Below are 24,334 nucleotides of genomic sequence, written 5' to 3'. Positions count from 1 at the left end.
TGTTTGCCTAGTAGTCTGCCAGCGCATGTGAGAGACTTTAAAAGAACACCCCAAAAATAAACATGTTTTTTGTTTGCTTTGGTGTGTTTTCTCATAATTTGTTTCTGAAGTACATGACGGATTGTCTAAGACGGAACTAAGAATGGTCCGTTTCGTCACCACCTCCATAGCCCGTCTTACCCGAAGCCTCGTGTACGGCCTACGGCTCGTGGGATAAAAAAAAAAGAATGAAATGAAGTAAAGTGAAATAATGAAATTAAGTAAAGTGAAGTGAAATGAAATGAAATGGATTTTGTTATTTACCAAACAAAAACACAATAAACATTATCAATATAGTTAAAATAGTCAATAGTTAAAGAACACTGTTGGTAAAAAAAAAAAAAAAAAAAAAAAAAAAAGAACCGGCATTAAGCGTGCACGATTGTCGAGGCAAGTTCTTTCAACAATGTAAACAACGTATTTGCAATACCATAATTGTATACAGAAGCAATGTTATATATTTCTTTCGTTATGATTTTCGAAAGCGTTACGGTTATTTAAATTCTCTAGGTCTTGTGGAAATCCTCCCCAAATTATACTGCCCGCATATGACATGGATTGTTACTTTACCAGTTTCAGATCTGGTTTTGCTGGTTTGTAATTCATTTTTTTTTCAAGCCTTGTGTCATAATCGTGCTCAATTTTGATACAATAATCGGACACATCGTGCGACAAATTGTGATGAATTAGGTCAAACATTACAGCTCCGATTACAAATTGGTATAATCCATGAACGTCTATAGCATTTATAAACTACGAAATAAAGCCTAACAGCCTGATTTTTATCGTAAGCACATGTCATTTAAATGTAAATACATGTAGTTAAAGCACCTTCAGGCACCGTCGGCCAATGTCGTCATCGCACGCGCAATCTAGCTTTTTACAAGCTGCTGCAGGGATTACCCATTCAAGGTTCAAGGTATCAAAATCACTCTCTACTCTCAAGGTCCTTCGATGCAGATTGCACGCACTAATTTCTTTCGTAACAAAAATGCAGATTGTATAGAGGCTTAGATAATGTTCTTAAGTCATCATACGCGGAAGGATAAGGATGTTATATAAATTGTAAGATTTGTCTATCATTTTGATTTCATTAAGATAATGAAGCACTGTTCAAAATTAATTTAGCCAACGTAGATGGATAGCAATACGCGGCCACAACTTTAACCCTAAAAAGACTGGGCTATTTTGGTAGCTCGAAAGACTGGGGGGGGGGGGGCCTAAAGGGCCCCCCCCCCTTAAGATCTCGGCCGTGGATCGCGCGATCGCCGCGGAAATTTGCACAATGGTAGTGTGCGATGTAATCTACAAGATCGTATATTTAAATTTTACAAGATAGTCTTCTTTTATTTTATTTTGATTAATTATGCTAATTTATGCGAGAAATCAATCTCTTTGATCTAAATCAGTAAATAAAGCTCTAAAAGTGCTCATTTTTGGTCTAATTATTCTTTGTGGCATTTTTTGCAAATGTACTTGAAAAAAAAATTCGGTATCAAATTAATTTCTTATTTATTTTATTGTTTTATCAATTTCTTATGTATTTCCTTGTTTTTTCGACCTTTTGATTTTGTTTTTTTTTTAACAAAATTTGTGGCAGACACTTTTTGAAGCATAATACTCCTAAAACAAATTAATTTTAGCCATTGAGAGTAAAAATAAGCATATTTATATGAACCATTTGAAAAAACTCAATTGGCATTGACTTTGTACACAAAATCACATTTTTGAGCCATTTTCGGCCTCACGTGCATGTACAAAAAGTTATGTAACTTTAGAACCGTACCACCGGTCGTCACAAATTTGGTGTCAAAATGTGCGGGAAACTCGAAAGAAAAAAGTCATAGAGCATCGCGGCGAGAGCATTGCGTGTTGCAGAGTAATCGCGCGAAATGTCGAGGGGGGGGGGGCCTTTTAGGCCCCCCCTCCAGTCTTTTTAGGGTTAATACAGCAAAGAATGATATTAAAATCCCTCCAGGTTCAAAATGACGCGCCTCCAAAGTCAGTAGGCCTAAAAGGGGTCCATTTTACCCCACTTTCCCCGATACCGCTTCACTGTCACAGTCCCTTCGGATCCCTAGCAGGGGGGGGGGGGGGGGGGGGCCCGTCGTACGGGAAGGGTGGGGATAGCACTCTCCCAAGCTTTCTCCAAGTTTGCCCCACCCCCCCCCCCGCCCTGTGCATACAAGTAGACTATGGCTACACTTTGAATTCTCCAAATATATGCCACAAAATTGCCACAAAATTGCCACAAAATGTGTGCACCAAAACGTTTAACTGCAATCAAAAAATACAGAATCTCCCTCATTAGGAGGGGGAATAGCCCTTGCTTATCCCCTCCCACATCCTCCTGCTATGTCTCCTTCCACAGACTTGGACTTCTCTAATTGACAAATTTCCAGATATTCCAACAGAAAAGTGCCCAAGTTGAATTTCAGTTCTAAAATGAAAAAAAAAAAAAAAAAAAAACCTCCCTCGAGTATGGGAGGGGCATCTTACCACCCTCCCATTGATTGGTCCCCTCTATAGACTTAGTATACTTTGGGGAATGACAATTTCCGAATTTCCCACACAAAAAAGTGCTTCAGATCGCTTTATTTCAATTTAAAAAACGCAAAAGCTCTGTCGATAGGGAGGGGCATCCCCCTCCCAAACCCTCCAATAAGCTCTACCTCACTAGACTTTGCACATACACAGAGATGATGCACACTCGGAATAAGAGCTAAATTCCGCGATTTTGTTATTAACACGTACTTCCCTGAAGAAAAAAAAGCCCGAATTATTTCCATTATTATTATTATTTTTTTTTGGGGGGGGGGGACCTAGAAAAAAAATCCAAGTACTGCACAAAAAGTTTGCACCAGATCGCTGCATTTCAGGTCTGAAAATGTAAAATGACCTTCGTGTGGGAGGAGAAATATTCCTTATGTATAACCTCGTGTGCATGCCTTTTCTGTTTGATTGCTTAACCGACAGCGTTCATGAAATTCATTGTAAGAATTAATACAAGAAGTTTATTTGAATGCTACCACTTTATAGGCAAATTGTTCAATAATAATCCACATCAAGCATCCTCCTACCTTGAACAAGTGGGGCCGTTTCAAGTCGATAAAACACGCAAAAACATGCATCAAATTGCACCATTTACAACATCAAAAAAATGCAAAAAGTTCTCACCGTGGGAGCGGGACCCCCCTCCCACACCCTCCCCCTCTCGCTCCCTCCGCTCGGGCTCGGTCGCTTCGCCGCTTCGCCGCCCCCCCCCCCCCCCCCAAGATCATATCCTGGCTACACCGGTGCGTCTAAGCGGGGGGGGGGGGGGGGGGGGGTGGGGGGTCCGGTCCGGCAGCCCCCCCCCCCCCCTCACATACACACACACTGAAAAACGTTCCGCGGCCCCTACCTAGAAAGGGGGGGGGGGGTAAAACGTATGTAAACAAACCGAATCATTCTGTTTATGTTACCCACTGATCTCTACAGGGAATGTACCCCCATAAGAGATCAGTGATGTTATTTTGTACCCCCCCCCCCCCCGGCCGTGTGCGTAGCCTGCCTCCGTCCATCGAGTTCGACATGGCAAACGTGGGGTGGGAATCCTTACTTCCTATCTCCTGAATCAATAGAACCCCCTCATCTCTCATGGTACTTCTTGTCATCGAGATCAGTGATCCCGCTAACCATGTACTTTCGGACACCACCTCAAAAAAGCCCAGGCACCAGTCCTGGGGGGCAGTACTCTACAAGGCCTAGTACTAGCTTTACACACTAGCAGACAGCAGCCTGCTGGCGAGCAGATAGATGGTTTGTAAATTGCTTACTAGTAATGCTTCTACATGTCTACGCGACTAGCTGACTCTAACAGCTCAGGGTGGCGATACTGGTCTCTGTGCGTGATAATCCCGCTGACCGCGCGCTGTTCCGTGGGATTCGACTGGTGGACTACGCGGGCAGCAAACGTGCTCATACAATGGTGGTAAGCATCCTGTTATTGGTGTTAGAAATGACCTAATAACAGACGTTTAACAGTTGTAAATAGCTGTCTGAAATACGTCTTTAGTTGCTGAAAGGTCATTGCATGCCTTTTAGTATATGAGATCTTACCTACTAATGAAATCTCGGTGGCCGATTATACACTCTCCAGTTACGCTTAGTCCCAAGTATCCACGAAAGTGTTGGTACGACTGCATGTAACTACACGCAGCCGCTGTCGCGAAGCGACGCGTAGCTAGACTGCATGCTGCTAGCTGCTCTTGGGAGCTTGGCTTTGCATATGACGTGAGAACTTCAGTTCAGTGCGCAATCCAATGTATTAAGCCATGGTGCTTTTGTTGCTGCTGTAAGCTGTATTCACTGGAGTTTTGATAAATAGGCCATTCCTGGGCATTCCTGCACAGAAGACCCTTACCTTAACAATGCTTAAAGGGATCGTAGACCGATTCTGTTACCAGATGGTTACTGTGAGGGCCTGAGGCGGTTTGTGTAATTAATATCGGCATGGGCAGCGCGCGCCATTACTGCGGTGTCCCTGCCGACCCCCCCTCATGCACACTATATTCCGACTGACGCACGAAAAGACATGTGCATCATCTGTTTTATAGAATGGGTAATTTTCTTGCCAAAACCCCATTTTTCTATCGTGTTACCTGATGACAAATTTACTGGATGCATTTCCTTTTGGCTTGCCATAAACGAGAGACCGAAAACCATGCATCAGTTTTTACTGGACGCATGGTTAACCGTGCATCAGTAAATACTGATGCATGGTTGTTTTAGCCAATAGGCGTCTCGTACTGAGTGCATGAACGCTTACTTAATGCGTGAATCTTTGTTACAAGTGCGCGATAACATGTTTACCACTGTGACCCAGTATAAATAAACACATAGCTCTCGACCAATGAGGTTGCAGGATTCTCGCTACCCATTCTATAATTTTGGTTGAGACTTAACTTCAGGTTTTTTATCATTTTTCGGTGAGAAAGTGAGAAACCTCTTATGAAATATGAAAGTGCATGTACATGTAATTCCATGAGGATTTCAACATTTATTTGATGAAAATTGATTTTGAAATGGCTGAGATATCCAAAACAGAGTGATTCTAATAAAGTGTGGGACCCACATTTTATTACAATCGTTTTGTATTACTTGGTTTTTGGATGTTTCAGCTATTCCAAACCCGATTTTCATCAAAGAAACTTTGAATTCCTCTTAAAATGGTATGCTCTGTACTATTTCATAAGTCAAGTGTTTTCTTGGTATCTCGCAAAAAAATTTTCATCTTCCACCAATACTGTACCATCCCTTTAATATTTATCTTAAAAGTAAAACTCTTGTCAACAGCCCGCATCATGATTCATAGCCACAGGGCTGCAGCTAGCTGCCAACAAAACAATTTAGAAGAGAGAGAAAAAAAGTATAAAATATAATGGAGTCTATGGAGAGTATCTTGGCTTGGGATGTTTTTAGAATCAAACTGAGTGAGTGGCAGATGCTGTACTGTAGATGAGTCATGTTGAAAGAAGGGATCACATAATATGCAAATAATTGTGACTGGCGACAACGCCAATAGTTTCAGGCAAAAGTTGGGAATTTTGAAAATTAATTTTTTCTTTGAATCATATTGCCCATTTCCTAAGCTTTACATTGATATGAAACACTTGTATTCTCCAGCACAGTATAAAGTGGTCATATAAAGCAAAATATAATGTACTTTTTTATTTGTTAGCCTGACCAAATTTCGAGAAAACGGGCATCATTCTAATTGCAGCAGCAGAGATTGTAATGTCTCAATCCTGACCATGGTTGTAAGAGCGTAGCAAGCATGTGTTTGTGATAAATACAGCGTTTTTTAGAGCATTCTAACGTCGTACTGTGTCCAGATGGGCTCATGTTTTACCTGATCCTTAACGATCTGAGAAAATTGTCAAATCTTGGCGAGAACGACATTGACAGAATGACATTTAAACTTGTGTTTCAAAACATTTTCAAGGGGTGAAGTTATAGATATTAAAGATGTCAGAGTTCCCATTTGGCAGCTGAAATGTCAGTTGCCAAGATTTGCATGTTTTCAAAAGTGGGACTGATAAAATCCTCCTGTCTTCTACTGTATGTAGCGCATTGGATTGCAGATAAAGGCCAATCTGGAGAATGTGACAAATCTTGGTCCAGATGGGGATGACTTCCGCTGGTATATGAAGGTGAGTGGCACATTGTGGTAAATTCAAACTTTAACAAAGTTTGCTTTTGCTGTCGTCGCGTTTCGATTATGGCTTGTAACTTTTGCTTGGTAGGACTTTTTTATGACCAAACTTTGGTGGTAGATGTCTCTTGGGGAGTTGAAGATCACCACAAAGTCAAAGGTCACAAACAGGGGTCAATTAACTTTTAGGGGCCATTGTTAAGTTACAGAGCTCTTGTTGTACTAACACTTTGCCTTGATTCCACTTTATAACAAAGTTCGATTTCTACAAAAGTGTTGTGGTACATTTGTGGGCAAAAAACATTTCGGCACTTGCCTTTTGTGATGTATTGGTGTATGGGGAAAGTGTGAAAGTTTGTGGTATATCAGCTGATGAAGTGCAGGATTCAACACTTTCAAAACGTGCATAAGAAAAATGAAGATTTTTGCAGGTTTTAGAATTCGCACTAGCCGAAAGTAACACAAAATCTGTGATGATATATGCAAATAATGTGTTTACAGTAGTGATGAATGGGGACATTGTTTTCTTTTCTATTTGCAGGGATTGATGTACAGTTGAACCTCTATTATCCGGCCTCCCTTTATCCGGATCTCTCTATTATCCGGACGCAATCTCGCCGTGATATTTTTTTAATAATTACGGGAAGAAAGGGGGATTCCCAACTCCTTGAGAACTCCTACCCAAACACACATGAATTACATATCACTTCCAATATGATTAACATACATTGCATCAAATTTCCTTCCAAATTGCTTACTTTCAGACATTTCAACATCCCGAAACATCCCCAAATGTAACAATGAAAAGGTTGCAGTATACACATTACTACATGTGGTACTACAATGGGCTTCATCAGTACATGTGTATGTATATGTGCATGTATAAAGCATTGAGTCTCCCGTATCCGGCCAAATCCCTTATCCGGATGAGCCCCGGTCCCGACTTGTCCGGATACGAGAGGTTCAACTGTAGTTTTCCTTTGAGCTAAATATATCAAGAGTGCACTCAAGTTGTTGTTACAGACAATAGGAGCATCCAGTTGGAAAGAATGAGTGTAAATCAAAAGGAAAAAAAAAATTCTTTCAACTTTTGTGCCAGGCTGGCCCAGTGCATTGAAGTATGCAGCTTAACTGAGAAGTATCTCTCCAATAGTTTATGTCCACAAATATCGTCTTGATTGCGGTTGATTATGGACCAGGTGGTGGCTGGATGTGAAATAAAGAAAAACAACCCTTGATTAGGCGGACCCAATGTTAAACATTGAAGGATGAGATGAAGAAAACGGTGACATAACTTACTCCTGGTGAGTTCTCATTAAAGCATGATCTAGGAGTGATTGGCATGATTTTAAACTATACAAAGAGCCAAATGTTCAAAAACAAGAACAATAATGACAATTATCTTCAGCCTCCTTCTTGATTATTATTACTCATTGTTTGAGAGTCGAATGTTTCACAATCAATGCAGCACAACAGCTGGATTTTAGTGTTTTGTTTTTCTCTTTTTCATAGAAGAAAAATCCAAGTTATCACCTTTTGATTTTGTTTGTTTTGGGTTTTTTTTTTTCAGTTGGGGCAAACAAATAGTTTTTACCTATTTATATTTAATTTTTGTTCTTTGTAAACACCAGCTCCAGTGTGGACAGTGTGGAGAAGTGACAGATACATGGCAATATGTTTCACTGCTGGTGAGTAGGACACTCTTTAAGGAGGTATCATTGCAGAGAGAATGTTCTTTCATTGAAAGCACAAACACAGAACCACCAGCTTTATAAAAAGGTCCAAAGAAGTCAAATAGATATCATGAATGTTATGACATTGCAAATGATGCTAAGTGATTGAATATGGATTCGTCCAGGCTTATCAAAATATCAATTGTGTTCAAATGGCTTTGATGTAACTGGCTCAGTACAATACTCTTTGCTATTTTCTGATATGAAATGTCAACAATTCACCTTTCCATTTGAAAACATTTCTCTGGGTGACTCTGCTCAAGATACGTTCAGAGCTAGGCTGATACTATGAGTCAGTACATTGATGACTACAGTTTCAAGTTTGTCCATGGTGGATCCAGGGGTGCCCCCATTGGAGCTGGGGGGAGGGGGTCTAAATGGGGGCTTAAATTGTACATTTTAATCTCCGTGAAAACCCAATGATGGATTTTCACCAAACTTGGCAGGTCGCGTTTCTAGGGGAATAGGTTCTCAATTTATTCAAATGCTAGTTATTGGTATCAAACCTCTCGAAATTAATGAATCTTCTCATCTTTTTTAGAACCAAGTGACAGAGCTAAGTTAATTGTTATTGTTATCACCGTTCTTATATAGTGCATAATACATTTTGAAAGGTCTCTGCACTTTAGAGAAAAATAAATGCTATGCTATGCTGTGAGCTAGTACATTGATGACTGTAGTTAAAAGTTTGTTCATGGGTAATCAAGGGATTCCTCCGGGGGGGGGGGGGGGGGGGTCCAAATTAGGGCCTAAATTCTACATTTTCATCTTCTTCTTTGGAATGCGTGGTCAAATTTTCACCAAACTTGGAAGGTGTTATTGCTTAGGTGATCTGTACAAATGGATATTTGTACTGATTTACCATTTTGTACCGATTTGTACTGATTTGTACTGATTTACCATTTTTTTTACCATTTGTACTGAGATACCATTCTCCACCTGGGTGCCCCTGGAGCACAAGTCCAAGATGGGGGTGGGGGGGGGGATGGGGGAGACAGACTAAACCCTCAAATTAAGGAATCCTTACAGATCTTTCTCAAGCTGTAAAAGTGGTAAGCTAAGGTAGTGCTGTGTGTAATATAGATTAGTGACTGTAGTTTTGAGTTTGTTTGTTGCAGATTGGGGGAATGAGCCGGAGGGGGTTGTATTCTGCAAAAATGCATGGAAGGTGAACTTGTGATACTCGGGTGAGCACAAGACCCCCGGGTCTCTTGTTTTATTAACCACATAATCCAGTTTATGATGTTTTTTTTTTTTTTTCAGTAGGGGTCTAGAGATGTTATTTCTCATTGAAATCAGTGATTGATATAGTGAAATTAGGCATACACAGATCTGTTTTGAAAGCAGAGTGAAAATTAGTAATTTTCCCTATTTGGTAATCTTAAATGTTTTTCTGTTAAATCAAGAACAAGATCATGAATTTTCTCTTTTGTGGACAAAGAACAGGCAAACCAAAAATAAACAAAACCGACAAAATGTACTACTGAAAATCATGTGTCGTTCAAATGAGACAGTGTTTATAGTTGCCCATGCTGTCATCTTCTTGTAAGTATGAGTGTAATCCACAAGAGACATCCGTGTATGATGGTGTTGTCTGTAGTATTTTGTTTTGTTCATGTGAGTTTTTTACATGTGACGGTCCATGATTGAATCATTTTTTTTTCTCTCTCATTTGCTTTCCTTTATTACATATGTGGTGTACAGGAAAGTTCTCCTCTCAAGGGCGGACGGGGTAATGCCAGCTTGGTGTCTAAGTGTAAGCTGTGTAAGAAGGAAAACTCAATAGGTGAGGAAAGATTTTGCATCTTTTTTACTGCTACAATGTCTGTGTGTGTAATGGTGGAGGGAACATCAATGTGCCTCAATTTCAGGTGATAAACTCAGAGTCTTTGATAAGCCATTATCCTCAGGACTGGTGAGATCAGATTAGTTCTTAATGGGATGCCAACTAGGAGAGGTGCTGTCTTTCTACACTGGTGTCTGATCATTGTTAACTTTCAAATTAGAAATCTCTTTTTTTTTTTCTTTTAATCGTCTTCTAAATTTTGCTACCAGCACTATTTCAGCAAAACTGTCAAAATACAGTAAGACCTCGATTATCTGGCCACATCGGGACTGGCGGATTTGCCAGTGGACTGACTACCTCAGTTTTTGAGCATGTGACTTGAGGTTCGTCACATGTGACCAATATAAATTTCAGATGTGCAAAACACATCCAGCAATGTTGAACAATGCATTGCCATGGTAACAACACTTTTTCAATAAAAAGCAAACAAAAATATTTTTGATTGTGCTAAATCCCTCAGTTTTTATGTAATTGTCTTGAAATGTGGCACACATAACTGCTATAGTTCGTTGATGTGCAAATTGTGTCTTTCATCATTGTCAAACAATGTGTTGCCATGATAACAATATTTCTAAAATAAAAAATACACAAAAATATTGTGGATTGGGCTAACTGAGTCTTCGATCATTTGACATGAGATGTGGTACATTTGACCACTGTAATTTTAAGATGTGCAAAACACATCTTTTGTCAGGATTGAACAATGCATTGCCATGGTAACCATTTTTTAAAGCATTAAAAAAAATGTGGATTGAGCTGATTCCCTCAGTTTGTCCGTCCGTCCGTCCATACGTCCGTCCGTGTCCGTCCGTCCATCCATAATGCTACAAAAACTTGAATAACTCTCTACTTAGGACTTCAATTTCAATCAAACTCGGAGGGAAGAATGGTTATACAAAATTACACATTTTGCCAAACATGAAGGTCATCTCAAGGTCAAAGGTCACAGGCAGAGGTCAATGAACTTTAGGACCCAATGTTAAGTTTTTACGGTGCGTTTCGATTATGGCTCATAACTTTTGATGTATATGTCCATTTGAGACCAAACTTGGATGGTAGATATCCCTTGGGGAGTTGAAGTTCATCACAAGATCAAAGGTCACAGACATGTGTCAACAAACTTTTAGGGCCCAATGTTAAGTTTTTATGGCGCACTTCAATTATGGCTCATAACTTTTGATCCCTTTGTCCCTTTGTGACCAAACTTGGATGGTAGATATCCCTTGGGGAGTTGAAGTTCATCACAAGGTCAAAGGTCACAGACATGTGTCAATGAACTTTTAGGGCCCAATGTTAAGTTTTTAAGGCGTTTTTCGATTATGGCTCATAACTGCGTGTGAATGACCCTTCCGGAATCATTAAAATCATTTAATGAATTGTATTATTCAATACTTGTAGCTGTCATAAAAAGTACATGACTGTAGCATGACTCCAAAGTCTTCCAAATAAAAAATTCATGCACAGCACCAGTTCATGTTACCCACGTTAATTCAAACTTTCACACCCTCCCGAACGAGGGAAAGGTAATTACCCCATCCAATTACTTAATGTTGAGGCCGATGAAAACTTAAGACTAACATAGTGACAGCCAACTACCTGTAAAGAGGTTTTCTTACATGCTTATTTCATGTTATTTTCTGTGATCCGCATGTATTAAAGGATGCCTTTTTGTGAGAAATTTGTCATTTGTATTTAAGGAGCCTCATATTAATCAATGATGAAAAATTAACTTACTTTATTTTCCATGATTACTTCTCATGCAGCAGAAGTGTTGTAATCGATCTTATATATCAATGCAGGACAGAGCTCTGAATTTACTACCCGAGCAAACCCCGGAAATGGCTATTCAAACTGAACTGCTAATGAAATAAAGAGTTCTCCACCAAATTGATTCTGGTGATATTTCAATGAAGAATGGATGCTCCACCCAACAAGCTAAAATACTATTTTATCCCAGCAAAGTCCTAAAAACCTGTTCCACTTTTTAGGCCACCCTGTATAGTGTAAGCTCACCTTAATATTATTGTCTATTTGCATCTAAATCATCAAAATATCACAGTTTATGTAGCATTGTGGTCTTTCCAAGCAAATGTTAATGGCCCTAAAGTAAAAGCTCTGCCAAATTTAGCGACTTCCCATGGGGTAGCATTAGTTCTCACCTTTAAACTGACACAGTGCAATCTGTATAGTCACATAGATTATCGAAATTTGTAAACAGTTTTTGAATGTGTGCATTATAGAGAAAATCTGGAAGCCAAACTCATAGTCAGGGAGGTGAAAAACAAAGCGGATTAGCAGTTCTAAAGCTGGAGAAAGAGCGAGTACAATGTATGTGACTGTAGACGACTGACATTTTTGTCTCTGACATCTTTACCTCTGACATTTTTACTTCTGATATTTTTACTTCTGTCATTTTTACCTCTGACATTTTTACCTCTGACATTTTTATCTCTGATATTTTGACCTCTGACATTTTTATCTCTGACATTTTTACCTCTGACATTTTTACCACTGACATTTTTACCTCTGTTACTTTTACCTCTGACATTTTTACCCGACATCTTTACCTCTGACATTTTTACCTCTGACATTATTACCTCTGACATTTTTACCTCTGACATTTTTACCTCTGACATTATTGCCTCTGACCTTTTTACCTCTGACATTTTTACCTCTGACATTATTACCTCTGACATTTTTACCCCAGACATTTTTACTTCTGACATTTTTACCTCTGACATTTTTACCTCTGACATTATTACCTCTGACATTTTTACCTCTGCCATTTTTACCTCTGACTTTATTGCCTCTGACCTTTTTACCTCTGACATTTTTACCTCAGACATTGTTACCTCTGACATTTTTACCCCTGACGTTTTTGTCCCCGCCGGACGAGTTCGAGCAGGGGACTATGAAACGGGCTCCGTATGTGTGTGTGTCTGTCCGTGTGTGCGTACGTGTGTGATCAAAATCTTCAATTTGCTACTTCTCTGTCATTTATGAGCCAATTTTGATTCTGTTTGCTTTATATGATAGCACTACATGGGAGCTTTGAAACTTCTTCAAAGAATTTCAGTTTTGACCTTTGACCTATATTGTACATTTTGCTACAAAATGCTACTCCTTCGCCATTTCTAACCCGATTTCGATTCTGTTTGCTTTATGTGATGGCACTAGGTGGGCTTCAAAACTTGTACACAGAATTTTGACCTTTGACTTCTTTGACCTTTGACCTTGATTTTTGACCTACAGTATATTGTACATTGGCTACAAAATGCTACTCCTTCGCCATTTCTAACCCGATTTCGATGCCGTTTGCTTTATGTGATGGCACTAGGTGAGGGCTTCAAAACTTCTACACAGAATTTTGACCTTTGACTTCTTTGACCTTTGACATTGATTTTTGACCTATATTGTACATTGGCTACAAAATGCTACTCCGCCATTTCTAACCCGATTTCGATTCCGTTTGCTTTATGTGATGGCACTAGGTGAGGGCTTCAAAACTTCTACACAGAATTTTGGCCTTTGACTTCTTTGACCTTTGACCTTGATTTTTGACCTATATTGTACATTTTGCTACAAAATGCTACTTCCGGCGGGGACATATATTACGCACCGCGTAATTTCTACTTTTCCTTGTTACCTCTGACATTATTACGCCGAACCTATCGCACCAATGATACGTCAAAACCTGTAAGAATGCATAAATGATCAAGCTTCTGTTTTAACTATATTTTATCTCTGACTCTCTTTACCTGCACATGCTATTGTCCTATTTGTGGGCATGCCAGAGAATGAGCGCTTGTTAAAATGCGCAGAGTTAAGCAAGGCGCATTTGCCCAAGGGAGCAATCTTATTGGTCAAAATGTCTCAGATGCTACTTCTAACAATATTTCCTATTGGATATGATTGTTGCAATGGGCGTGGTTTTCATGACTTACAACACCGTTAAAACAGTTTTCAGAATACCGATTTACAACTGTTTTAGCGGTGTTGTAACTCACAGACTTACAACACAAGTTACAACACAAGTTACAACAGAGATAAACGGTGTTCAGAATACCACCCCTGGTCTTCACATACCAAGATATAAATACCTTGTTTTTTCATATATATGCAAATCCATGCCAAGGTAGGCAATTTTTGGCCATGGGGAATTCACTCTTTATTAGCGCATTTTAGGATAGTTATGTGTCATTGTGATCAACCAGTTCACGAGCTTTTCAGCAGTGCAGAGCAGTATTTGAATTTTATTCAGTGTTGCCAGATCGTGTGAAGCTGCTGCATGCATACACAAGCTAGCGCGACAGCGGGCAGGAGTACTTAACCTTTGAAACCAACCCTGGCACATACACATACAAGGGTGCGAAGACAGCTTGTCCACTTGCAACATACGTGCTGAGGCCTTCTCAACAGCATGCCGCACCCAGGCCTACAGTATAACTGGTTTGTAGATCATTCTGCTGAGTGATACAGTAGTACATGTATATATGCACTGTACTATTATAATATATTACTAGAGGAGATTCTTACTCAGTGCACGCATGACATAGAAATACATATCACGATCAGTAAGTGAATGTCCAATGTTTTTGTTGCTTTTTTTTTGCAGCCCAAACAAAAGACTAAATATGAAAAAAAAGGGAAATGTCGCTATTGATATGGTGTCTAGTATAACTCCGCCATAATGCTTCATTCTCCTAATAGGTCTATAGTACAATGTCTTGACAATGTGTGATGCCAGTTTCACTTAATTGGCAAAATGTTTAAATGACAGGTTTGTCACAAATGTGTTGAATGTTCCCTTTCCTTCAACTAGGTTTAATTGGATGAATAGGAGAGCATGTAGTTGGGATTTAAGGACTTTAACTTGACTTTGACCCATATCTTCTAAGAGTGCAGGTATTTTTGGATTTGAGGATTTTTATTTGACTTTTGACAGTTTTTATAAGTTTATGCATTGACTAATTTTCAAAGTATGGAGAAAAGGTGTAATTTCAACATTAAATAACAAAATAGCATTTTAACCTGGCCTTTGACCCTATGACCCTAAAGTTCTCAAGATAATCACTGTCAGGTTAAAGGGACTGTACAGTACTGGTTGAGATGGGGATTCATGTTTTGAACATTCCTAAGTGAGATAATGAAAAGCCTCTTATGAAATATGAAAGAGCATGTAATTTCAAGAAGGATTCAACGTTTATTTGATTAAAATTGGTTTTCAAATGGCTGAGATATCCAAAAAAGTGCTAATAATAAAAGGCGACATGCCACAACTTTATTAGGATCTCTTTGTTTCACGTTTTTGGATATCTCAGCCATTTCAAAACCGTATTTTCATTGAATAAACTTTTGATACCCCTTAGGACTGCATGCTCTTTGACATCTCATAGAGTGATTTCTGAATATCTCGCAAAATGTTAAAAGCTAAATCCTCACCTCAACCAGAACTGTACACACCCTTTAACATGCGTAAATATGTACTAAGACCCCGTTTAGAGTGCGGGGCTGTGCCGAGCCCGGCCTTTTCTCAGTGTAAACGCAAACTGGGCCAAATGTCTGGCTTCCAGACCCTCTGCCTGTACTATTTCGCTATTCAGGATATTAACCCCCTCAATGTCAAAAACTAGTATAGGTTAAGTTGGTTTTGTCCTGCGAAGGATTTTTTCTTCGGCAAAGACCTTTGCCTATACCAAATTGCGTTTGTTTACAAGCAGAGCGCCACTACGGCAAAATATTGAAAGGTTTGAATTAAAAGCGCGGCCAAGCCCAGCAGTGTAAACGGACAAAATTGCGAGGCTTGGCCCCGCAATTGAGGCTGGGCTAGGCCGCGGCTCGGCCCAGCCCCACACTGTAAACAGGGTCTAAGTTTCATGATGATACCTTGGGAGCATTTCATGAAGCACTTTGTCCGACATCTTTGTCAGACAAATTTGCTCTCAGCCAATCAGATGCAAGCATTTCCGTAGCTTTAACATTTTGTCAGACAAAATTTTGCCTGACAAAATGCTTCATGAAATGCCCCCCTTGAGTCACTTTCGAGATATAAAGAGGAAGAAGTGAAATTTAGCACTTTCACTTGATCTTTGACCTAATGGCAAGAGACTTCCCAGAGAATCTCTATTGGGTAATACATGTATACATTAAGTTTCAAGAGAAATCCTGCAGACATTGCATAAATATGAGGGAAATAGTGAAATTTTGAGGAGTTGACCATGACCTTTGACCCCTGATCTTTGACCCATGATCCCAAAATTCTGCAGGTAATCACTGCCAGTTCCATGAAGGTTCCCTGAACCATTTGCAAGATATGGGGAAAAAAATGAAATTTTATATTTTCACTTGACCTTTGACCTCCTGACCTGAAGCTCTCTGGAGAATCTTTATTTGGCAGTACATGTATAATACAGTCACTAAGTTTCTAAGGCATTGCATAGATATGGGAGAAATAGGGAAATTTTGAGCATTTGACCATGACCTTTTGACCTTTAATGTTGAGCATGTGCACCCAAAAGTTGATAGGCTTAACTTCGCCCACTCGTACAATACACACCAAGTTTCATTAGAATACCTCAAACAGTATTTCAGTTACACCATCCACAAAATTGGCTACGGATGGAAGGACGGATGGACGGACGGACAACTCAAAAACAATAATGCCTCCCGTGACACTTCGTGGTGGAGACATAAAAATGTGGGAACTCAAAAATGGTGGGATGGGATGAGAAACACAAATTTTGATAGGTTCATGGTCATTTTGAAAAAAAAGTAGTAACCGGTAAGAAAAATACAATGGCCAAAATCAGATGCAGGCGAGGATTAGATCCAACCACATTCTTTTGTCACTTGGGCATACATTGAACTACAGTAGATTCCCGTTATAACGAAGTCCTCTTTCTTTTGTTTTATAAAAAATATTTGTTATAACCAAAGAAATAAACAATAATAATGTGTGTGGGGCACTAGTGTGTGTACATGCTTGTAGGAATGCGTGTGAGCGTGTGTCAAGCCCCCTGTGCATGTGCGCTAGTCCACATCATGTGAGTAAACGCACTCCAAAAGAGCAAAAAAAAGTGAAGGTGCAAACATTGTCAGCTTGCCTATAGATGCAAGTGTGTCGATAACACTGGTATCCGTTTGGGTATCGATTACATAATACCCTTTCGCCAATATCTGGGTTACGCTATGCAATGCGGAGTATATAAATGTGTATGCTTGTGTGGGTGTATGAAAATATGAGATGCATGTGCCAAAGTCTTTGTCAAAGGGAGGTGTACGCTGTTTATGAGGGGTAAAAGTTCCGAGTGTGTTCCGGAGTGTAATTGTATCCGTTTCTATATTTGTATTATATGAATGTTTTAATGTCTGACGGTTTTTAAAGGGACTGTACAGTACTGGTTGAGGTGGGGATTGATGATAGATAATGAGAAACCTTTTATGAAATGTGAAAGAGCATGTCATTTTAAGAAGGATTCAACGTTTATTTGATGACAATCGGTTTTCAAATGGCTAAGATATCCAATAAAGTGATAATAAAAGGTGACAGGCCATGCCTTTTAATAGGATCTCTTTGTTTCACCTTGTTTTTGGATATCTCAGCCATTTCAAAACTGATTTTCATCAAATACTGTATACGCCAATATTTTCGTGTACAGATATTTTTGTGAATCACGGTATCAGTGGCATTTTGGCGTGTTGTTAAATTCACGATTTTGTGATCAATTTGTACATAAGGTATGACGGGGTAATATTTTCGCGTGTCTTTAATTTCACGATCAGCCCAAAGCTCGCGAAATTCGCGAAAATAAAACCCTCGCGAAAATAACAGCTTATACAGTAAACTTTTGATACCCCTTAGAATTTTAGAATCTTTGACATCTCATAGAGTGGTTTCTGAATATCTTGCAAAACGTTAAAAACTAAATCTTCACCTCAACCAGAACTGTACACACCCTTCAATATTATATCTGTGTTTTGGGAATTGAATTATAAAATGTAAAGGCAATTATGTTATATGTTCTGTTATGTAATTTTTATGCAATTGATTTTTTTTATGTAATTAATTTCTGTTTTTTTTTTTTCATAAGCAATTTGTATGTGCTATTAATAATGTTATGTTGTATTACTGTGTAAACTGCCTCAATTCGGCCTGTCTTGGCTGCCATGGTAGTTGTCTTTTAAACCAGGGCTCGACACTAATGGTGGCCCAGTAGCCTTTGGGCCACCAAAAATAAAAGTTAGTTTGGAACCCTGTTTAAACCATTAATAAAATAAATACAAAATAAAATAAAATAAAAATACATAGAGTGGATAATAATGCGGCCTGAATTTTTACTTTGTTTTAACTGGAATTTCATTATAACCGTGTTTGTTATAACGGGAGTGCACGGTACAATATAATAGCTTCTCATGAAAAAAGAATAAGAACTGAAAAAAAAAGAACTATATGAACTAAGTCTCGTGATACCTTCCTCTGGAATTGCTATGTTGACAGACATTTTGAAGGACTTCATTAAGCCATATCGAATGGAGGAGAACAATCAGTTCCAGACTGTGGTAGCATTTGACTGCAGAGGAATGGTCCCTGTGAAATATTCATTCAGGGTATGTGATTTCATTAAGTGCATTTGGATATTCTCAGTAGTGCAGTATTAGTTCTTTTGTGCCGTAACAAATAATTTTGTGTCATGAGCATTTCTAAGTGCTCCCTTACTTGCAGGCCTCTTTACTAATTCTTTCCATATATAAATAACTGTAAACTTTGAGACAGTTGTTGACAAAGTCATGGTCTATATTGTCATGCTAGGGCTTTAGCACAACAGTCTGACCTCTGTTATCCAGCTACACCTGTACATGTATGTCAGGACCAGTGCCACTTGGAATAAGCGATTTGGCCGGATATGGGAGAAACAATGTGCATAGTATATTTATGAGTACAAGTAGGTTGCTGACCCAGTTGTGGTTATGTAGGCAGTGTACACCACAATTACAGTAGTGTAATTTATGCTCAGCTACTTAAAATTATAATCATGACATTGAAACATTTTACTGTAAAATTCGTGACATGTTTCTGTAGAGAATGCCATAGGTGAAATTGTGTGAGTGTTTGTAAAAGCTTTAATTACAAGTGTTTGACATCACTTTTCTTCTTTTTCTTTTTTTTCTCCACTGCTTGGAGGTGTCAAGATAACAGAAAAGTCCTGATAAAAGAGAGCCGGATAATCAAGGTCAGACTGTTTATGTATACCTGTCCAGTTATACACTGTACGTATATTTTATTGGTGTATCAAATGTATTAAAGGCTAATGATTAAGCAAAGGTCAATTCTAATTCCCTTACTTTTTGTCTGATTTTGATGAAACCACTACCATCATGTTAGTTTGATTTTACTTTTCATAGTTTGTAATTTATTCAATGAGCCAACTAATGAAAAGAAGTACACAATAATTTGTTGCTTTGAAGTATCGTTTTAATCAGATTTTTACATTGCTGTCATTCTCCATGCATCTTTACTTGATTTCTTTAGAGTGGATTCCAAGCTGAAGGAGTAGATTCCCCAACTAAGTTTGGGGAGATAGACTTACAGTCTGAGGTAAGAAGCATGAGAGAGCAAGTATTATTTTTTAAAAGCAATAAACATGATATTCAAGAAAGAACAAGGCAAGCAGTCCAGATTGGGTGGTTATTGAAATGATTGATGCTCTTGAGGATGGTATTGACAAACTAACAGATGTCATTATAAAATTCACAAAGATGGAACATTTCCAGAGCATATTGTGCAGTTTATTTTCATTGCGCTGCCCAAGGATGGTTTACTATTATGTGCTGTCACATTTTGCTGTGTTTATTGGATGTGTATTCCTGTTTTACTACACCCTGCTAGGTTTCTCATCAGTACCGTGTTTGCTGTGGTCACAGCATTCATGTCCATCCCCTTTTGTTCATGGTGAACCGAAACATGATTGTCCTGGCTGCCCAACATGTTCTAAATGTAGCATTAAAATTGACATTTTCATCTTTTAAATGCACGATCAGAATTTCACAAAACTTGGCACTGTACATTTCATAGATCTTGTCTGATTTGCTTAGTTCATTATGGGGAGTGGTAGCCTGATAAGGCACATCAGTTGATAATAACAAGGGGATGGGGGACATTTTGGGCCTCTTGAGGAAAAATGAAGCCTGTCACCATTTTCTGTAAAACATTTAATATGTTTTAAGTTGATTTGGTGAGAAATTATCCTAAGGGACGAGGACTACAGAGTGATTGTAAAGGTGCATATAGATCTCATGGAGATCGTTGGGCCAGGCTACTGAGTTCTAAAGCATCATGAATTTTAGCCATCATCTCACTGTCAGTAGTAAGAGGTACATATATGCATGTAAAAACATGAAATGTGATTTATAGGGCCACTGAGGTGGTCATTTAGATTTAGTTAATGATATGTGTACAATCAAGGGGTACAACAGGGAGGTTGCATTGAAGTTGAATTACGGTAAGCCTCAGTCTCATGTTTATTTCCATGCAGGGATAATCGCATTCTCTTGCCAATATAGTTCTACCAAACCATAGTGGTGGCCTCCTTCTGAATTTAATACTGATATTGACACAGATTGCACTTTTTGCTGGATGTGAAGATCACATTAACTATAATGTGTCTAATCATGTGATATAGGAAGAGATGAAAAGGGGAATGAATAGATAGCTGTGCAATTGATGCAATGCCCTTTCATAATCATTGTATAAATGCAGATATGCTGAATAAAGTGCTGCACAAGAAACTTTCTCGAAATGAGATCCCCCTTCCCCCAAATAAAGGGCTATTAATGTTAACTTTTTTACATCTCATGTCAAACAATTTGTGGATTTTTGTGATGATCTATACTAAAATTCCACCACAAGATGATTCATATTTGATTTGTATTTGCTTGCAGGAATGGGCTGACTATGATGAGCACACTGACCAGTCTGTTGGAATATATGAATTGGAGAGCAAATTCACTAAAGTATGATCGCAAGTGTCAGACGGAGATGCCTTCTTTGAAATTCATAGACTCCAGGAGTTCTACATTGCTTCTGGTTTCACAAAGAACCACAAGCTTCAAGGACATGGGTCAGGAATCCGAGATTTCAGTGTCATCAATCTGCCCTTTTTTGCTTGAGATGATAGCACCAGAAAGCAGGAAATAGAATAATAATGTGTCTAAGTAGTATTTCCATTATAGTGATATATTGTAATTGACCACCCTGTCTGGTGTCTCAATATTATGTGTCTATTCCCTATTGTGAGCTAAACAGTTTGATTTTCCATGTCAAGTTTATCAATCTTAATGTGAGCTCAACGATTTCATTTTACATTAGTACTCAAAACTGCAGATAGTCATTTCCAATCTAATTTGTACCACTTGACAGCTTGTCAATGATGCTTTAATATATTTTTTGTCCTATTGTTTAAAAAAAAAAGAAAAAAAGAAATGAGGTACCTTATAGCTGAGTATGTCCAAATATCTGACATGTGAAATATCTGGCACTTGGTATGGTTGGATCTTTGGAATCTAAAGGCAGGAAGCCAATTATACAATTAATTCATTCACAATACCACCATCCACCATGGATAATTAAAGTTGCAATGATAAGGCAGACATTTCAGTATCAACCCACTGTGATATTGCAGCAGAAAATCTTTCCAGATTCTGCAGCTCTACTGCTCTGGCCTAGCCACAAATTCTGTGAAAATATGTTGTTTAAAGACAATATCCTCTGCATGCATCAAAAAGATTTTATTTTTTTTTTCACAAGTAGGGGCCTACAGGGTATGCTTAAAGCCCACTGCACACTGCTCAACCCGTGATCGTACAACCTTAAGACCATGAGACCAGGTCGTACGGCCTGGCAACACACACTATACGATCAGACTACACAACTAGGCTTACAATCGTTCTGGCTGCAGTACATTTTACCAATGAGTATGGAAGCCCATGCAGTGTATGCACTCTTTGCATAAATACTGTATTGTGATTGGCTGAAAGCCCACAACCAGTCATGGAAATTCAACATGTCAAATCTGTACGACTGGCACTAAGACCCAGTCGTACGACTGGAAACTGGCGAGGCTGGCGACATCACACTTAAGGTCGCATGACTGGTCTGCACGTATAGCGTGCAGGGGCCTTCAGACGTATCATCTGACAAAGAAATTATTGCTATGATGGCACTCTGAAATCATTTCTGCTACCAAGGTTGCAGAGAACCAGAATATTCTGACCTCTTTCACGTCCTGTTTGTGTTATGTCTCTGCATGATATCATATCATATGATGAAACTTTTTTTTTTTTTCAGTTGGTGTATTTTACCCCCTTGTGAGAGCTCAAACAACATAGGGGTCTATCTATTTTGTACTTTTTCGTCTCTTTTAATGTAGAGGAATAATGTGACATTATTTCAGAAGTGGCAAGGCATGTTTTTCGTTCCCATGCCATGGTTAAGATTTCATGAATGACTGGTCTTGTTAAAGTGCTGGCACGGTAGTCTTCCATGATTTTGCAACATCATATCTTCCTGTTTTCCTGTGATTCGTTATTAGTAAGATTTCTGACCTTTTTGTTGTCATTTTTTTTTCCTTTGTCCATGCAGCTCTGTGTTTTTTCATGCATATGACTACAGTGATTTTTATGCCTCAACCACGAAGTGTCAGCGGAGGCATTATGTTTTCGGGTTGTCTGTCTGTCTGTCCGTCTGTCTGCAATAAATTTTGTGGACAGCTTAACATTAGAACTGTTTGAGGTGTCCTAATGAAAGTTTGCATATGAATATGTTAGTGGACGAATTTGTGCCCATCAACATTTTGGAGCACCTGCTCAAGGTCAAAGGTCAAGGTCAAATTCTCAAAATTTCACTATTTTCCCCATATGTATGCAATGCCTGAAAGTATTTTTTCTTTTTGTTAACTTAGTAAATACATTATTACCAGATAAAGATTCTCTGGTGAAAGTTTTGGGCCATGGGTCAAAGGTCAAGCAAAAATGTTAAAATTTCACTGTTTTTTCTCGATTTCTCAGAAATGGACCAAGGTATCATCATGAAACTTAGAACATATGCATATTTTGCCTGGCAGTGATTCCCTTGGAAATGTTTTAGTCAAAGTTCAAGGTCAAAGGTCAGGTTGAAATGCTAAAATTCTACTATTTAACAATGAACTTACACTATATTCTCATTGCCGTGGAGATTTACACAATGCATACACTTATGCATTACTCCACAAAAATTCTGTTGGGAAAGATTTGGGCCATGGGGTTAAAGGTCAAGTAAAAATGTTCAGGGGGGTGTTTCATCAACGAGTTCGTCGGAGGTTTTCACCGACAAATTTGAAAAGCTACTGAAATCCTTGCGTCTGATTGGCTGATTGCAAATTTGTCGGTGAAAACCTCTGACGAACTCGTTGATGAAACACCCCCCAGATATCACAATTTTCCCATATTTTGATAATAGTGCAAATTATTGTCATGAAAATGGATATTGCCGGTTACTGATCTTAAAAATTGTTGGCCATGGGGTCTCAGAGGGCAAGGGTTAAAGGTCAAATGAAATGCTCAAGTCCCCCAATACCTGCTCTCTTAAACAATGAAGCCATCCATCCAAATGAAATCTAATTCAAGGAAAGTAAACGCTCCAAAATTTATGACATCAAGCATGTCATTTTGATTTTTTGCCAATTACCTGAAACTGTCTCACATTGTCAAGACATAGTGTAGATATATTGGGAGAACCATGCATTATGGCAGAGGCATTACCAGTCGCCATAGTGGCATTTCTAATCTTAGTTGAAGCATGGACCTATGGTTGAAGGCTTAGTTTAGCTTCCATCTTAATGAACATGGCAAAGTTTTACAGCGTTATTGGTCCTGAATGATTTCCCTGTGGATTGCATGAACCCTGATTCTGTAGGTACAGTGTTTTGATTCCCAGATTTTGACAGGGTTTGCAGCCAAATGACATGCCACTTTGTAGCCCTTTTTTCAGGTTTTTCTTGAATAACAGTTTCCTTGAAGAGTGCACTGCATGCTGCATGTTGGTGGGGATGATACCTGCCTTCTGTTTCCTTTTTTTATACCCCCGCCAAACGAAGTTTGAAGGGGGTATATAGGAATCAGCGGACGGTCGGTCGGGCGGTCGGTCGGTCGGGCGGTCGGTCCGTTGCAAATCTTGCGTTGCGAACTACTTCCTCAGTTTTCAACCGATTCCCATAAAACTTGGCACAGATGTGTGCCTTGGGTTGTAGATGTGCAAGACGTATTTTTTGACAGTACCCAAAAATACGTTGCCATGGCAACGGCATATTATGGGCAAAAATGGGTACAAATCTTGCGTCGCGAACTCCTCCCACAGTTTTTGATCAATTTTTATGAAATTAGGTACAGATGTTCATCTGAATATGTTAATGTGCAAGACACATATTTCCGCAGTGGCAAAAAGTGCGTTGCCATGGTAACGGCATGTTATTGGTAAAATATAGGGCA

General features: G+C 38.9%; 1 protein-coding gene across 3 annotated transcripts in view; it reads left to right on the top strand.

The window, feature by feature from the left end:
• The first annotated feature begins 3,970 nt into the window (after positions 1-3,970).
• LOC140236957 (CXXC motif containing zinc binding protein-like) overlaps positions 3,971-24,334 on the top strand; it is a 56,926-nt gene continuing 36,562 nt past the window's right edge. The window contains exons 1-8 of one of the 3 annotated variants that reach the window (XR_011901814.1): positions 3,971-4,012; positions 6,150-6,233; positions 7,867-7,923; positions 9,673-9,754; positions 18,312-18,421; positions 18,996-19,044; positions 19,344-19,409; positions 20,753-20,812. Coding sequence is in view for 1 of the 3 variants with exons in the window: in XM_072316902.1 (XP_072173003.1) it covers positions 4,007-4,012; positions 6,150-6,233; positions 7,867-7,923; positions 9,673-9,754; positions 18,312-18,421; positions 19,344-19,409; positions 20,753-20,830 (483 nt within the window). In the remaining 2 variants the exon portion in view is untranslated. Of the gene's footprint in view, positions 4,013-6,149; positions 6,234-7,866; positions 7,924-9,672; positions 9,755-18,311; positions 18,422-18,995; positions 19,045-19,343; positions 19,410-20,752; positions 21,595-24,334 lie in introns of those variants that run through there. The other 2 variants (XR_011901813.1, XM_072316902.1) reach the window with 2 other exon arrangements.

The sequence above is a fragment of the Diadema setosum genome, chromosome 13 (genome assembly GCF_964275005.1).
Source record: "Diadema setosum chromosome 13, eeDiaSeto1, whole genome shotgun sequence".
Lineage (NCBI taxonomy): Eukaryota > Metazoa > Echinodermata > Echinoidea > Diadematoida > Diadematidae > Diadema > Diadema setosum.
The sequence above is the reverse complement of the archived record's forward strand: the minus strand, read 5'-3'. Positions and strand labels throughout refer to the sequence as shown.